General features: G+C 35.7%; 1 protein-coding gene across 1 annotated transcript in view; it reads right to left on the bottom strand.

Annotated features, from left to right (window-relative positions):
- The window catches only part of LOC131434596 (uncharacterized), a 50,764-nt gene extending 34,242 nt beyond the window's left edge, over positions 1–16,522 (bottom strand). Inside the window, exon 1 of the mRNA XM_058601461.1 lies at positions 16,435–16,522. Within this exon, the coding sequence (XP_058457444.1) occupies positions 16,435–16,516 (82 nt within the window). The 5' untranslated portion in view covers positions 16,517–16,522. The remainder of the gene's footprint in view (positions 1–16,434) is intronic.
- Positions 16,523–17,281: the final 759 nt, after the last annotated feature.

Here is a 17,281-nt window from a genome sequence, read left to right as displayed (position 1 = left end):
GGAAATCCCAAAAATATTTTCAAGTAAGTTCAGGCATATTGACTCTGAGAAAATGTTTTACACGCGAATTGACGGATCGCGAATTGAAGAAGCGACAGGGTTTGGTATGTTCAACAATAATGTTTCGGCCTCATTTAGGCTTCAAGAACCTGCATCTGTTTATATAGCAGAGCTAGCAGCAGTTCAATATAGTTTGAGTGTAATCGTCACATTAATTCCAAACCATTATTTCCTCTTCACAGATAGTCTGAGTGCAATTGAAGCCATTCGCTCAAACATGACTGGCAAGACTGAACCGTTTTTCCTGGGCAAAATAAAACAGTGCCTGAACGACATATTGAACAATAATTATCTAATCACTATAGTCTGGGTCCCGGCTCATTGCTCCATTCCTGGCAATGAAAGAGCCGATATTTTAGCCAAACGTGGTGCTATTGAGGGTGAAATTTATGAGAGACCAATTGCTTTCAACGAATTCTATAGCTCGTCTCGCCAAAGAACACTTGCCAGCTGGCAAGCTTCTTGGGATAAAGATGATCTGGGTCGGTGGATGCACTCAATTATTCCGAAAATATCGACAAAGGCATGGTTCAGGGGACTGGATGTGAGTAGAGATTTCATTCGTGTGATGTCTAGACTCATGTCCAATCACTACACGTTAGATGCACATCTCCTTCGAATTGGGCTCTCCGAGACTAATCATTGTGCTTGTGGCGAAGGTTATCGAGATATTGATCATGTCGTTTGGACATGCGTGGAGTATCGTGATGTCAGATCTCAACTAATAAATTCTTTGCGTACCCAAGGTAGACTATCCAATATCCCAGTTCGAGACATTCTTGCTTGTCGTGACCTTTCATACATGAAACTTATTTATCATTTCATAAAGAAAACTGGAGTTTCAATTTAATAAAGGCCCCTTTCAAGACTTAGTTCTGATCCCAGCTGCGTCCATGAGTTCAACCAATAGCTAAATTAGAATAAAAATAATGTAATGATACAAACAAACTCGAAACAGTTTATGAAATTATTAACAAAATGTCTGAAAATAACAGCTTATTTTATAATTTATAGAAGTTAATCGTTTGGTTCAAATAATATTTCCGAGTAGATTTCATAATTAATGACGAGTTACCTAAGATGATATTTAAGTAATAAGAGAATATGTTTTAATAAATGCAAAACGTTGTGACTATGTTAGAATTAAATTAGGATAAGAATATTATGTAAAAGTGATGCTACGGCGAAGAAAAACTTATGTAAACTGCCTTAAGAAATAAACGTATTTATGAAAAAAAAAAACCTGATCTTTTGCCAGGCTTTACAAATATTCCCAGATTTTATCAGATCTTTACGGTTTTGGTCTCTATACGGTAGGTGGTGAGACCTTTTTTTTTGCTCACTGAAAATGAATAAGCCCAGAGACAGATTTTTGAAAAAAAACAAGGCAATTCTGCACACGAGTGTCATGTCAAGTGTCAGCAGGGATACCATATTTGCAGATTTGTGCAGATATCTGAAACAAGCTTCAGACATGCTATTGTTGAAGACATTTCTAGAGACTGCTGAAAATCGTGTTTTTCGCATTTTTTTTTGCTTTTTTCAACCCTGCCTGAAGGAATTTAAAATTTTCTCTGAGTGCCTGTCCAAAGTTTCCGCTCGCTAAAAGTCCTGCGCCAACTCTTTGCGGCTGAAAGATATTTTTTAACCAGTCAATCATCCATTTCTTATGTAATCTTTTATTATTATTTTTTCTACCGTCTCGGAATTTTTGGCTCGTGCTTGTGACACGCGCTCCGTAACCGAGTGGGTTACTAATTAACATATTCCCTCCGCACATGCTGCTGCCGGTACGAGGATTTGCTTCTCATTAGTGGCATTGCGCCACTCATCGTTCCATCGGCGAACATGGGTTGATGGATGGGACCACGAAGTACGAAGTGCGTGGTGCCGTCGGACTTTTAATTGATATGTTTTACTGCAGCCGGTTTCGGTTGACGAAGACAGTTTAATGCATAAAATATTAGTTCCAATTAATTATGTTAAACTCACGCGAGATCCCAGTGGGTTCGAAACTTTTAAGTCACTGACAACCGTTGATGCAGCAGATCGAAGACCCTGGCAAAACGAGAGCCGTGAAACATGGTTATTAACTTTCAATCCTGTGCACCGTGCATGACTTTCGAAGTGAGCAATATATCAGTGGGAGGGTTTTATCACTTCCGGTTTCACATTAGACTGTTTGTTTGCACACATGATCGAATAGTGTTGGTCCCAGTTTGTTGGTTTTGCACAATAGACCATATCGAAAAGCTCCGGGAAAAGCACTTTCTCGCCTGTCGAATGAATAATATAAGCCCTTTATCATTATCGAGTGACTATGACTGAGCGGAGGTGAAACGGATATCCATGGTCTTCGACAATACATTTGGTCTTTATCGAACAGCAATAATTCAAAAGATGCTGCTACCCTTTGCCTACCGTGAGACTCACTGTAATCAAGCATTCTTCGAGATTTCCTTCCCCCGTCCCGCAAAACCGGTCGGTCAGTCGTGTGTTGTCGATTATTCCAAGCCAGGCATGTCCAAACACTGCACTGCACTGCGTGCTTCATATAACCACCGCCACCGCGTGTATTGAGAATGCCAATGCGTGCCAGTGCACAAAGAGAAACACGAAACGCAATATCCGAAACCACGGTGCTCGTGGCGCTGTTTTATTTTCGGCGCTGGTGTTTCAAGCTTCGGTATACACCGAAACTGCGTGTTTTCAGTTTCGTTAAACACCGGAGCCGAGTGTTTTCAATTTCGCGAAGGCACCGAAGAGCACCCATGCGTTGGTTATAATGTCAATCAATTGAATTCAATTAGACGCGTATTGATGAAAAAAGAATTAATCATTCAAACGCATTTTTCGTCATACCGTGGTGCTATAGGTGCTTATAGTACAAGCAACGTATATGGCAAAATCGGAAACACTCGGCTTCGGTGTTTGCCGAAGTCAGGAACACTCGACTTCAGTGCTGCCCGAAAATCCAAACACCGTTGCTTGGCAATTACACGACCACCGGTACGGGTGCTTTTTCTACTGCGTTCGGTGTGTGTTTTTCAACACGGGCACGAAGCGTAGCATTCAATACTCCTGGTGGTGTGCTCACGAGTGATGGTGAGTACCGTGCAGAACGGATCCGTGTTTTTGCCATGCCTGTTCCAAGCACCATCATTATCACCAGCACAGATCATCAAGATGAGGAGGGAGGCTGCGAAAGGCAGTAACAAGCATGATTACAGCATCGGTTTTAAGATGAAGTAGTAGCAGCAGTAACCGAAATTAACCGTGCCAATGACAGTTCTTTTCGATTTTTACATAGTCGTCTTCGGCAGTTGCATCATATCGAGTTTGTTTGTTGTTTTTTGTATTGTATTTTCACTGATTTTTGCACACTTTCTTTGCTCTTGTTTCCATTCGTTACGCTGGCTGCCGGGTAGTTGACTTGATGAGTTGGATCAGGATGTGATTTGATTTGTATTGTATTCGATCTAAATTAATATTCTAAAGACTGTTCCAGAATGTATGGACGTACTTTGATTTCGCTGGAAATAATTCACAAGTGTTAGATATTCAAATTTTATTCGATATACTGATAATATTAGACTACAACAACAGAATATTATTCTCAACATTTGCCACTTAGCCATTGTAGACTAGCTGGCGCACCTCCTTCCGAACGATGATTAAATTCCGTACAGACTTCTTGGCGACAAGTTTTGACACTTTTTTCCAATCTTATTCGAACTGTTGAATGGTTTCGGCTGCCGAGACATGTTTCCTAAGATGTGCCTTCGTTAATGCCCAAAATTCCTCAATTGGTAGAAGTTGTGGGCAATTTGGTGGATTCATGTCTTTTGGGACGAAAGTGACATTTTTGGTAGTATACCATTCTACCGTTGATTTCGAGTAGTGGCAAGAAGCAAGATCTGGCCAGAAGAAAACAGGATCCTTGTGGCTTCGAATCATGGGTAGAAGTCGTTTTTGTAAACATTCCTTGATGTATATTTCGCTGTTCATTGAAGCAGTGGTGATGAAGGGTTTCGAAATCATACCGCAGCTACAAATTGCTTGCCAGACCATAGCTTTCCTACGAAATTTTTCGACTTCAATCGATGTCTCGGACACTTGCCCTTCTCGTACCGTATAATATTGTGATCCCGGCAAGGATTTGTAATCGAGTTTCACGTAGGTTTCGTCGTCCATGATTATGCAGTTCAAATTTCCAGCAAGAATCGTATTGTACAGCTTTCGAACCCTCGGCCTGATCGATGGTTCTTGTTTCGGACAACGTTTTGGTTGTTTCTGTCCGCGTTCTGTGCACCATTTGGACACAAATTTTCGACGTTGTTCTGCTGAAAGTCCACGCTTTTCGAAACAAACGAATAAACAACTGCAACGAAAACGAAATAAACAACTGCACACGTGGTTAGAGAAGAGTGTAAAGAACAGTACGCAGCCATAAAAATTGACAGATTCTGAACTATTGCGAAATGGCAGCGGTTTTTGGTTGCGTCCATACTTTCTGGGACAGTCTTTAATGTGGCATTGTTCACTTCAACAAAGTTGATAGTTTCATTGAAGTGTGTTTAACTTGTACTGAGGAATGCAAAATGTTTCATAAACAAAATACGATAACAACGATAACAACAATAACAACAATAACAACAATAACAACAATAACAACAATAACAACCATAACAACAATAACAACAATAACAACAATAACAACAATAACAACAATAACAACAATAACAACAATAACAACAATAACAACAATAACAACAATAACAACAATAACAACAATAACAACAATAACAACAATAACAACAATAACAACAATAACAACAATAACAACAATAACAACAATAACAACAATAACAACAATAACAACAATAACAACAATAACAACAATAACAACAATAACAACAATAACAACAATAACAACAATAACAACAATAACAACAATAACAACAATAACAACAATAACAACAATAACAACAATAACAAAAATAACAACACCAACAACAATAACAAAAATAACAACAATAACAACAATAACAACAATAACAACAATAACAACAATAACAACAATAACAACAATAACAACAATAACAACAATAACAACAATAACAACAATAACAACAATAACAACAATAACAACAATAACAACAATAACAACAATAACAACAATAACAAAAATAACAACAATAACAACAATAACAACAATAACAACAATAACAAAAATAACAACAATAACAACAATAACAACAATAACAACAATAACAACAATAACAACAATAACAACAATAACAACAATAACAACAATAACAACAATAACAACGATAACAACAATAACAACAATAACAACAATAACAACAATAACAACAATAACAACAATAACAACAATAACAACAATAACAACAATAACAACAATAACAACAATAACAACAATAACAACAATAACAACAATAACAACAATAACAACAATAACAACAATAACAACAATAACAACAATAACAACAATAACAACAATAACAACAATAACAACAATAACAACAATAACAACAATAACAACAATAACAACAATAACAATAATAACAACAATAACAACAATAACAACAATAACAACAATAACAACAATAACACCAATAACAACAATAACAACAATAACAACAATAACAACAATAACAACAATAACAACAATAACAACAATAACAACAATAACAACAATAACAACAATAACAACAATAACAACAATAACAACAATAACAACAATAACAACAATAACAACAATAACAACAATAACAACAATAACAACAATAACAACAATAACAACAATAACAACAATAACAACAATAACAACAATAACAACAATAACAACAATAACAACAATAACAACAATAACAACAATAACAACAATAACAACAATAACAACAATAACAACAATAACAACAATAACAACAATAACAACAATAACAACAATAACAACAATAACAACAATAACAACAATAACAACAATAACAACAATAACAACAATAACAACAATAACAACGATAACAACAATAACAACAATAACAACAATAACAACAATAACAACAATAACAACAATAACAACAATAACAACAATAACAACAATAACAACAATAACAACAATAACAACAATAACAACAATAACAACAAACACAACAATAACAACAATAACAACAATAACAACAATAACAACAATAACAACAATAACAACAATAACAACAATAACAACAATAACAACAATAACAACAATAACAACAATAACAAAAATAACAACAATAATAACGATAAAATCGTTAATAAAGATAGCAATAAAAACAAGATAACAACGATTGTGGCAATAGCTACAATAACAAAGATAATAAAATTACCGATAATAACGTTAGCAACAATTACAACGATAACAGCAATAAGAACAATAACAATCATAAATAGAACTCAAAAAAGAATAAATAATAACGCTACAACGATCTAAATTAATTCAACGATAATAACGATAAAAACGATAAAATCAATAATTTTTTATGCTAAATATCTTAGAAACGCATAAAAACTCACATCTGGTTTACCTTAAACATTTTTTTTTCAAATCGATTTGAAACTAAAGAAAGACAACCCAAGAAAACCGCGTAGCTTCGAAAATCCGCGAAGAAAAACCGCATGAAACGCGTAAAAAAGACTTCAGAGTTTCAAACCAAAGACAAAGATAAAAAGAGTGTCAAGGAAGATGACATAAAAATCGAACACAAAGACACTAAAAAACGAGACACAAAATCGAAGGCACATGACACAAAAACAGTGACATGATGACAAAGACACAAAGACTCAACAACAGAAACACAAAGACGACACAAAAAAGACAAAAACACAAAGCCAAATACCCAAAAAAAAGCCAAAAAGAAAGAAGCCAAAGACGAACAAAAAAGAAACAAAATAGACAAAGATGTTTACCACGAAGACAAAAAGCCATGAAAGATAAAAAACAAAGACAAACCAATGAAGACAAAAAAAAGACAAGACGACGATGCAGAAGACAAAGAAGACAAAGAAGACAAAGAAGACAAAGAAGACAAAGAAGACAAAGAAGACAAAGAAGACAAAGAAGACAAAGAAGACAAAGAAGACAAAGAAGACAAAGAAGACAAAGAAGACAAAGAAGACAAAGAAGACAAAGAAGACAAAGAAGACAAAGAAGACAAAGAAGACGAAGAAGACAAAGAAGACAAAGAAGACAAAGAAGACAAAGAAGACAAAGAAGACAAAGAAGACAAAGAAGACAAAGAAGACAAAGAAGACAAAGAAGACAAAGAAGACAAAGAAGACAAAGAAGACAAAGAAGACAAAGAAGACAAAGAAGACAAAGAAGACAAAGAAGACAAAGAAGACAAAGAAGACAAAGAAGACAAAGAAGACAAAGAAGACAAAGAAGACAAAGAAGACAAAGAAGACAAAGAAGACAAAGAAGACAAAGAAGACAAAGAAGACAAAGAAGACAAAGAAGACAAAGAAGACAAAGAAGACAAAGAAGACAAAGAAGACAAAGAAGACAAAGAAGACAAAGAAGACAAAGAAGACAAAGAAGACAAAGAAGACAAAGAAGACAAAGAAGACAAAGAAGACAAAGAAGACAAAGAAGACAAAGAAGACAAAGAAGACAAAGAAGACAAAGAAGACAAAGAAGACAAAGAAGACAAAGAAGACAAAAAAAGACAAAGAAGACAAAGAAGACAAGGCTTCGGCAACTTCTTTTTAAAGGACTCAAGGATAAGGACGAGGGACGGTAAACTAAAGCAAAAAGTGGTATGATAAAAATCTGAACACGAAAGCTGAGACACGATAGTCGAAAGATTAAATACGAAATTTAAAAAACGCTGCACGTCTAATTTTTAGTATGAAAATTAGTAGATGGTATAGCGTGACGGGTAAATCGATGCCTTTCACGCAGCCTCCAGGTGTTTCGGTTCGTATTGATGAATTGTTACACTAAGGTAATCACATGTAAGATAAAAATGAAATAAATTATTCAAGGTAAATCGATTGGGTCTCGGAGTTGAAACATTTTTCCGCTTTTCAAACTTTAAAAATACCAGACTACTGCGACTTTGACTCTGTGCGAAAGAAAACAGTGGCAGTAAACTGTCCTAAAATTCACAGCTCAGCAACTAGAGGTGTGCGAAACAGAACTCGCCTTTCAAGAGCCGAAAATTCGTTCAGCTCGTAGCTCGTGTTCCCTTCTACATAATGAATGAGTTTCGGTTTTTAATGAGAGCTGTGAGCTGTCAACTCACTTTAAATGATTCAGTTCACTGGCAGCGAATTGCACATCTTGCACATCTCAGCTCAGAGCCACATTAAAATGTTTCAAGGATGCAGACATTCAAACTTTTGGACTGGCATCCTTGTTCTGAAAATAAACCAAAGAAACAATAATTACGACTAACATAAAACATGTTGATCCTAGCGACGAAAGAAAAAGAACAATTAGGGAGTTGTCTTTGCGACCCAGGTAATCCGGTTCCACGTTTGTATACGGTTTAGTTTTTACCATTTATCCACTGCTCATATTTTGGAGACCTTCAACAAGACCAAACAAAAATACCCCGAACAACTCCATGCTTATGCAACATTTTTTCACCCTCTGGTCACTCCCACGTTGACCGTATTGTCCACCACTAATCACTGCCATTTTTGTTTGCTTATACTTTTTTAATTGCATCCAGCGGTGATGACCCCACTGCGAAAAAAAAAACTCAGCTCCGACTGAGCAAGCGGGGACATCTCATAATCGTTATTTACTGCATTACGTTATTTTACTTCAGAAGCTTACTCCGGTCCTGAAGGACGGAGCGTAGGGGGAGATCTCGGAACGACCGAAGTTCACAGTCAGTTAGTATTTTTTTGTCGTGAATACGACTTACTTTACTATGGGGTGCCTTTTCAAAATTTACCCTCTGAGAGAGTGATAAGTTTTTGATCGTGAATATCTATTGTTGTATCTAATGAATCAACATAATTCTTGCGACATGCCATCGGAAATATGATCACAATTTTTTGATAAAATTTTCAGTTTTGTGACATAGTCTCAAATAATTCAAAATTAAACTTTTCTGAAATGTTTGGTATAAACGAGTATCGAAGAGGATAATTCATATGGCGCGTTTGCCTTTCTCGTATTTTTAAAGCTCATAGCTCAGTGATCTGTGAAAGGATTTATATAATCTAACTACCAATAGAATCGAAATTTTTCAATTTAAACGTGTATAGCAAAAGCATTGAAGTATTTCAATAGTACACTATTGAAAAACTTGTCTCATTTGATCCATGTCAACACCAGCCAATCAGAACGCGTTCTAAGGAAGAGAACGAAATATCTGCTGCTGTACAACAAATCGTCCGGGAAAAATATTCCGAGAAGTGGTGAATATCGCAGTGAGTTCCTCAATTTGGTCCTTGTGAATGCTAGAAACGAATCCCTACAACATATTGATAGTTTCTTTCAATAAATTATGCAAATCCGAAATGAAATAATCGACATTAAAATTCTATATGCGGCTATTTTTATAGCCGTTAGGACCGCCCATTAGTGAAAAAGCTACAAACGAAATCACATAAAAGGAAATCTCTTAACAAAAATTCAATCAGTTTGGATTCTATCGCCACTGCGAGCAGATGTGTTTTGTGTCGTCTGCACAATTAGTTTCGCTTTCGACAAGAGCGATTACGTCACAGCTGCCAGTCATTAGCATTGGTGAAAAAGCATTGGGAGAGCATTGCACCGTTTCTAAAGAACTATTAGGATTTGTTGTTCGCAAATCGTAGGGAAATATCCTCAGTTTACTGCAAATCTAGAACAGTTTGGTTAGATTTGTGCACATTTCGCTGTGTGAAACTCACAGTAAACGAGATCAAGTGAAGCCTTCTTTGTTTTTGCGAAAAATGTTCCAGAGTTTAATGTCGTAGAGAATTACGCAATTTGACCTTTCTGAATGCTAGAAACGAGTCCCTTCAGCATATTGATAGTTTCTTTCAATAAATTATGCAAATCCGAAATGAAATAATCAACATTAAAATTCTGAATGCGGATATTTTTATAGCCGTTAGGACCGCCCATTAGTGAAAAAGCTACAAACGAAATCAGGTAGAAACAAGCCGCTCAATAAAAAGTGAAGCCTTCTTTGTTTTTGCGGAAAATGTGCAAAGGGGAATGCTTGCATAATTCATACAATTGATCAACTAATTGATATTCGGAAGTGTTAAGGAACATGTCAGTTGTTTTCGTATTCACGACATCCAGTTATGTCTCTGACATTACCCACCCGCCTTTTTTTCGTCGGAATCGTTCCGTTTTGGAGTAATATTTGTCTCATCGTTCGGTTGTTGCCCCTTAGGTCTCGTTTGTCGATTGTCAAACCCAAATGGATGTCGTTTCGCAAAATGATGGCATTGTTTTGTTTGTTCGGCCAAACTTGGGACAGGTTTATTTTCCTACAAAGAAAACATCCTTCTTTTTATTACTAAATATCAATTAACAAACGACAGAAATCAACTGATACAAGAAAAAACGAGCGACACACCACTCAATTTCATAAAAAATGGAGGTTTCATATTTCTATATTTTGGGTTCTTTGCACTCACAATAAAATGTCACGTTTACAATTATATTTCAATACATGAAATTCCCAATTTGAATGATTTTGACGTGAATACGTCTTACTTTACTAAGGACTGCCTTTTCAAAACTCATTCTGCACAAGAATGGGCAGAACTTAATCGTGAATATTTCTTGTTGTATTTAACACATCAACGTAATTCTTTCCCCACACCATCGGAAATATGATCAGAAATTTAGAACAAAAATCTCACTAGTATGAGATAACCACAAATTATTCTAAATTAAAGTTTCCTAAGATGTTTGGTATTGAACGAGCCTTAAGGTGAAATTAAGTGTCAATTTAATACGCGCAAAATTCCAACGAATCAGAATCACAAAACGTATCGTGCAAAACCGTTACATAGAAATAAGAAACACTTCCAGTGATTGAGCACAGTGGGCTTACCACACTAATATGCTAATAAAACAGAGTAATTGGAGTAGATAAGATTCGTGGTTGAGGAAAACTGTGGTGAAATATATTATTGATTTGTTCCATTACACTCGGCAAACCGGGTCTAAATAAAAATTGTTTCATTTAATTTTAATTATGTGTAAAAACCCTTGGTTATGAGTGAACAATTTTAATTATGTGTAAAAACCCTTGATTATGAGTGAATTATGTGTAAAAACCCTTGATTATGAATGAAGTGAATTTTTGAAGGAATCATAGATACCTTTGATTCACGCTCAACGAGCAGATATCAATAATTTATAGTTTTAGAATTCCTATAATCCAAAATGGCGGTTTTCGGTCTGTGAATATTCTTTCAAATTGCTTTATATTTTTTTTTTTGAGACGGATTTGATAAGTAAGTTATTGAAACTGAAGTCTTATTGATTCCAAACGTATATTTAGAAATCATAGATGACCACAAACGATTTGTTGTGGATATTTCTATTATAAATTAATTTAAACATTGAATTTTTAATGTCATCGGTCTTGTCCTCTACACCACCCTGTAATTTTCTGCTCTCGTGTGTGCTATATCGTTAGAATTCTGCGAGCGAAGCATTGAAAGTTTGCAAAATTCACACAACCAACTAGTGGTGGATAGGCATGTCTGTTTTATTAGTATTGACACCTTCCAGTTATGTCTCTAACATTTCCCACCCACCTTTCTTCTTAAAGGAAAAGCACAAAAGTGATTACAAAACGTTGAATCCCATAGTAGATATAATTACTTGTTTGGAGTGAAAATTGAATGACTATGAACACCTATGTCGGATTTCTCAATTCTGTATGAAATGTTCAAAACGACGTATGTAACATTGAGAGTTTCTCTTTGTTTACTTTCTCTTTCGATTATTGCGAAATATTCCTGCTTTTTCCGGTAATTTCTCCAGAGCAGATTAAAAGATGATAGCTTTAGTTATTATTATCGGTAAATAATTGGAGAGAAGGATTGCTAAGAGTGCCGTAATAACCAAAAGAGAAAGTAAACAAAGAGAATCTCTCATTGTTACACACGTCGTTTTGAACATTTTATACAGAATTGTCATAATCGAAAACAGAAATTTCTATTGAAATCACCAATGATTGCAAGATGCTAGTTTTATAAATTTTGAGTTGCTTTCAATGAGCGTGTAGATGCAGTTGCCAGACTAAAAATACTCGATGTTTCGTTATTCATACATTTTAAAAGTGCCACATTACGCATTTCGTAACTTTTCACTACTGGATTGAGGCTCTCCAAAAAGTATGTGTACTTGCATTTTGGTCTGCCACCCTACATCCTATGAGTAGTTGAAATTATTATGTATAAAAGCAAAGACACCATATTAACAAGATAGCCAGCTCTCACATTTCCCAAACAAATCTATGGCAACATCCTTTTTTGCGAGCATGGCGCCCTCAGACGAGATCGCATCGAATCTAGTACATAGAAGAAGGGGGAAGAAATGTCAAATTCGTGCGCGCCAAAATAGCAGCACTGCGCACCCATACAATTATCATGATATATTGAATGTGATGCCGTGCGATGGCGTTGGTGAACTGAAGATTGATTTCGCTTCAAGCTGACAGAGTCTGATAAAAGTTAAGATGTTAAATAACTTTGTAAGGAAAAGTCAAAATCGTGCGCAGTCTTTAAAAAATGTAATTTTATATTCCTAATAATTGTTCTCGAACATAGTAAGCATAAAAAACACGAATTTGTTGGGGGTTTTAACCGAAAATGCTTTATACATCCGAAATTTGTTGTGTTAGACCTACAGTCACTTAGGTAAAGTTTTATTCTCGTAAGAAGTTCTAAAACTTTGTAGCAGACACCATTTTGCTATCTTTTAAGAGGAAAAAATATTTGAAGTCAACTTTTATCGTAGTAGGCTTTGTAAGTTTTTATCGTAATCAAATTATGAAGCATATTTTTGTGAATTTTGTGTATCGGATCAACGGTTTAGCAGTTCGTGAATTGAGTTTGTCGTTTCAAATCACTGTGGTATTTTGGTATTTTTGCCCACTTTAGGATTGATTGTATTCTGGCCTATTTTGTAAAAATACCCACCAAATCTTGTTATATCTTTGAAAAACTCTTTCGCAATAGGTAATTTAATGTGATTAGCTTCAATTTGGTGCAACATAGGCCAAGGTATTTGTTACCCTATGTCAGTTTTAAAATTTAAATCCGGAAATTATAATAAAATAAACTGCCAGCCCCAACAGCGTTTTACCCGTTTTTCAAATATAGCAAAAATAGAACGGCTTCGTAAACCAGTTTTAAATTTGACAGTAGAACTGTTCGAATAAATAAAACTAGAACGTCTGCGGATACGTTTGTTTCAGTTTTAGTTCTATTATAGATCGCTCATATAATACACTCAGACAAATCCTCACTTCAATGCTACGTGAAAACGTATGTGATTTTATCCATATAATATTTCTTGTAATACTTATGTGAAGTATAGGTGGCACAGAATGAACTCATGAAATTTGATAATATACCATTCTTATGAAATATTCATAAAAATCTGGAGAAATCTATGTGTTCTGTGACACAGAATCTGTGTGTCAAAATAGGCAAAATAAATCTGTGTTTTCAAATAAAAATCTGTAAATATGGTAACTCTGCCAGGAAAATGTCACTGAAGCTCAGTTACCCGCATACGCATGGCTGCTAGATGGCTGACTAAACGCTGCCAGCTGGAAAAATATGGCTGGCAGACATTCTGGTGACCGACTGCCTCACCGCTGCCAGATATACAACTCAAACGATACAACCGTATCCACCAGGATTTTTCCACAATGAAATCTTTGACATTTTCAGCGAAGGTGAGAGGATGAAAACGCTCGGCTAACTTAGATACAGGCGACTTTGTTTTGTCAAATTGGATTTGACAACCGTCACTGAATCAATTTTGGTAACCATCTGGTGGCCATGGCTGCCCAGGTAGCCAAAACGCTATGCGGGTAAGTGAGCAAAAAAAAGTTCCTACACGCTGCCAAAAAAAAAACCCAACGGTTGACTTAAATTTACCTAACATTAAGTAATCAAGCATGTTTTTTATTGTTGGGTGAAAAGTACTGTATCGATTGAGTAGTTTTCACTCAACAGTTTAGTTTACTTCAATAAGTTGCTGTTGGGTGAAAATAATTTTGTGTGTTGCATGGCAGAAACTATCGGTCAGATTTGGAGCATTACTCTCACGGTCGAATCTCTAAATATACGTGCTTTTTGTTTATAGGTACAACAAGCTTTTGAAAGGCTTCAACAGCTTTGGATTGATGCTCGATTGTAAATGGAGAGATGTGGAAAACAGTGAGATTTTGTTTAAATATTTTTATGCTCCTAGCTTCAAATATATGAAATATATTTTTACCGTTTCAGAGTATGTGAGAGGAACATTGCGGATACTGAAAAAATTACCTAACCGTGGAATTAAACATACAGCAGATGATGATAAATTATCAGTCGAAGAGATTTTGGCTACACCTTTGATTAAATGAATACAGGTAATGATTTCTGATTCTATTTCCAATTTTTAACAAGCATATTGTGATGCATTTTTTTTCTTCTCTTAGATAGTTCCTGGCAAAACAGACTACGAGGTCGTCAAACAATATAGTGAATTAGCATGCATGCCGCACATTGTATGTGTGGCACCGGTATTTAAGGAAGGACCTATGTTTATTGTATTTGATAAAAATATTTTGCCTTGCGGTCATCGATATATAGAGACTATAGACACATTTTTCAAATTTTTTGAAGTTTTCGGATTGACAATACCTGTATTATTAAGAAAATTATTCGATTTTGTTAGCTTCTTTTTTAAAACAACAATAGTCTGTAGATCTAATACTGTTGCAGCTCTAATTGCAAAATACAATGAACATGAATTCCCATAAATGTGCGAACAGATTTAATTTTCATTACATTGTTGAAATATGTAAAATGATAAATATTGAATAAATAACGTAATCATAGTTGACATCATTTTTTGCGTTTAATTTTATTTTTCAAACCATCGAACGAAAACTGAAATCAAATTACCCAAGCTGATTTCTATATCGCTTGCGTAGTTTCTACCTTATCAGTACTATTGACGCTTTTACTCAAAAGTAAGTAAAACCCATTTTACCCAAAATTGACTTCCTGCACACAACCCCTCTATTGAGGGAAAAGTACTTAAAATTAGGTAATTTTTTGGCAGCGTGTACGACAGCCTTTTCTAATCAGGGTTGCCACACATACAGATTAATCTGCATTTTACAGATTTTTCAGATAAATTTGTGATCAAGATTCTGTACATGCAGATTACAGATTATTGGGAAAAAATACAGATTTGTACAGATTTTTGATAGCGAGGATTAACAATTGAATAAAGATCAAGTTAAAATATATTAAATAATGGTATTGATTATTTTTTCAAAGTGAAAACATTATTCTGATTGTGTGTTAAAAAGATGATGAAACTAAATGTAAAAGAGTATGTTAAAGACAGTAAACACAGATGTTCTATCTGCTAATAAAGATTTGTTTATGCTTACTTTGATTTACAACTAGTGTAGCGTAATTGCTTATGCTTTCAAAAATTGCTTCTGATAAGATGAAAAGATGACGGCCTCGGCCATAACGTAAGGTAGTAAAGAAGAAAGATTGCCGATTGCATTATACCTAATGAACGAAAGTGAAAATAATCTTATTAAGTTCACACTTTCAGATTAGATTTTAAAAGTTTTTCGTCAAATCATTATTTCGAGAGGCCCAAACACAAAAACAACTTCCAGAGTATTTTCAACTACAACATCATAAAATTCAGACTAAGAAAAGTTTTGGTTTCTTTAAATTTGGGTTCTAAAGACTTTCATTCCGTTGTGCTTCGATTTCTTATCACTTCTATATACAGATTTTCAATACAGGTTTTTGAGCTCCCGATACAGATTTACAGATTTTTCTTCTGAAAAATGCAGATTAAAATGCCTATCCCAGAAAAAATATCTAAAATCGGTAACTATCTATATCATAAGTGAATTATCGGTGAATTCTGGGACAACATATCTGTATTGCGGTATAGAGGTCAAAAATCCTAGTATACCTGGGAACGTTGTATATGAGTACACAAACAATAAATTCTCGAAAACAAAATCGGATCTCTACTTTACCGAACAGAATTCATAAGCAAATATTGTGGTTTGCGATTCGGAGACTCGAATCGGGTTACAATTTTTCACAACACTCCGATCCGGACACCGACGCATTACTCACCCGAGAATAACAGGTGCTCCGCTCGTACAGAACCGACGATCAGCAGCAGGATGGTCATGCACATGTTGTATTCATTTTGCATGTTTCCCGACCGTGTTTCCTCGTGCTGCCGCAAGTTTCGTTTCGTACCCGGACCGAGAGAGGCCGTGTTCCGTTTTATCCCCCCGCCGCAGGAACCGATGCCGGAGCAATTTTTGCTCACCCGGATCCGAAATAGTTTTCACTTGTTCGTTCGACAATTTAGATTTATCCGTTCGAATTAATTATTTCCTATTATTGCTGTTTGTTTTTTTTTCACTTTACCCTATTCACATGCCGGTGACACATTCCGGCTGGCTGGCTGTGGGTGCCAAAGTGTGGGGCCCGCTAATTCTAAAAACGGCAACTGTTGCCCGGAAGGCTGCTATTCTGTTTCGTCGTTTCTCTCTCTCGCGGTTCGTATTCTTTGTAACGGATCTGCATAACCCTTAGCAGATTAGGATAATACAAATCCGCCAGCTTAGTCGGGCGGCATCTTGAGCGATTCCCATCGTCAGCGGATTTCGGTGTCCCTGATCGCACTTTTTTTTCTTCACCTCAACCCTAAGCGGTACGAAATGAAGTCATGTATGGAAATAATTTGCCCCGGCGTGCGGAGGGATTTGAATATATTTATATGTTTTTTTTTGCACTGCGATTTCCGTCCGTTCACTGTCTCCACGGAAGAATTTGCATTTTTAGTCACTTTTTTTCGCTGGGGGATCTCACTTTGCCCCCGCTACAGCCCGACGTTAATGGCTTGCCGTGACACTTGCTTCTTGTTGGTTGGTTGGTCGGTCGGTCGGTCGGTTTGTGGCTAGAAAGCTGA

Source organism: Malaya genurostris, chromosome 1 (assembly GCF_030247185.1).
Source record: "Malaya genurostris strain Urasoe2022 chromosome 1, Malgen_1.1, whole genome shotgun sequence".
Lineage (NCBI taxonomy): Eukaryota > Metazoa > Arthropoda > Insecta > Diptera > Culicidae > Malaya > Malaya genurostris.
This window is presented reverse-complemented; position numbering and strand designations above follow the sequence as displayed.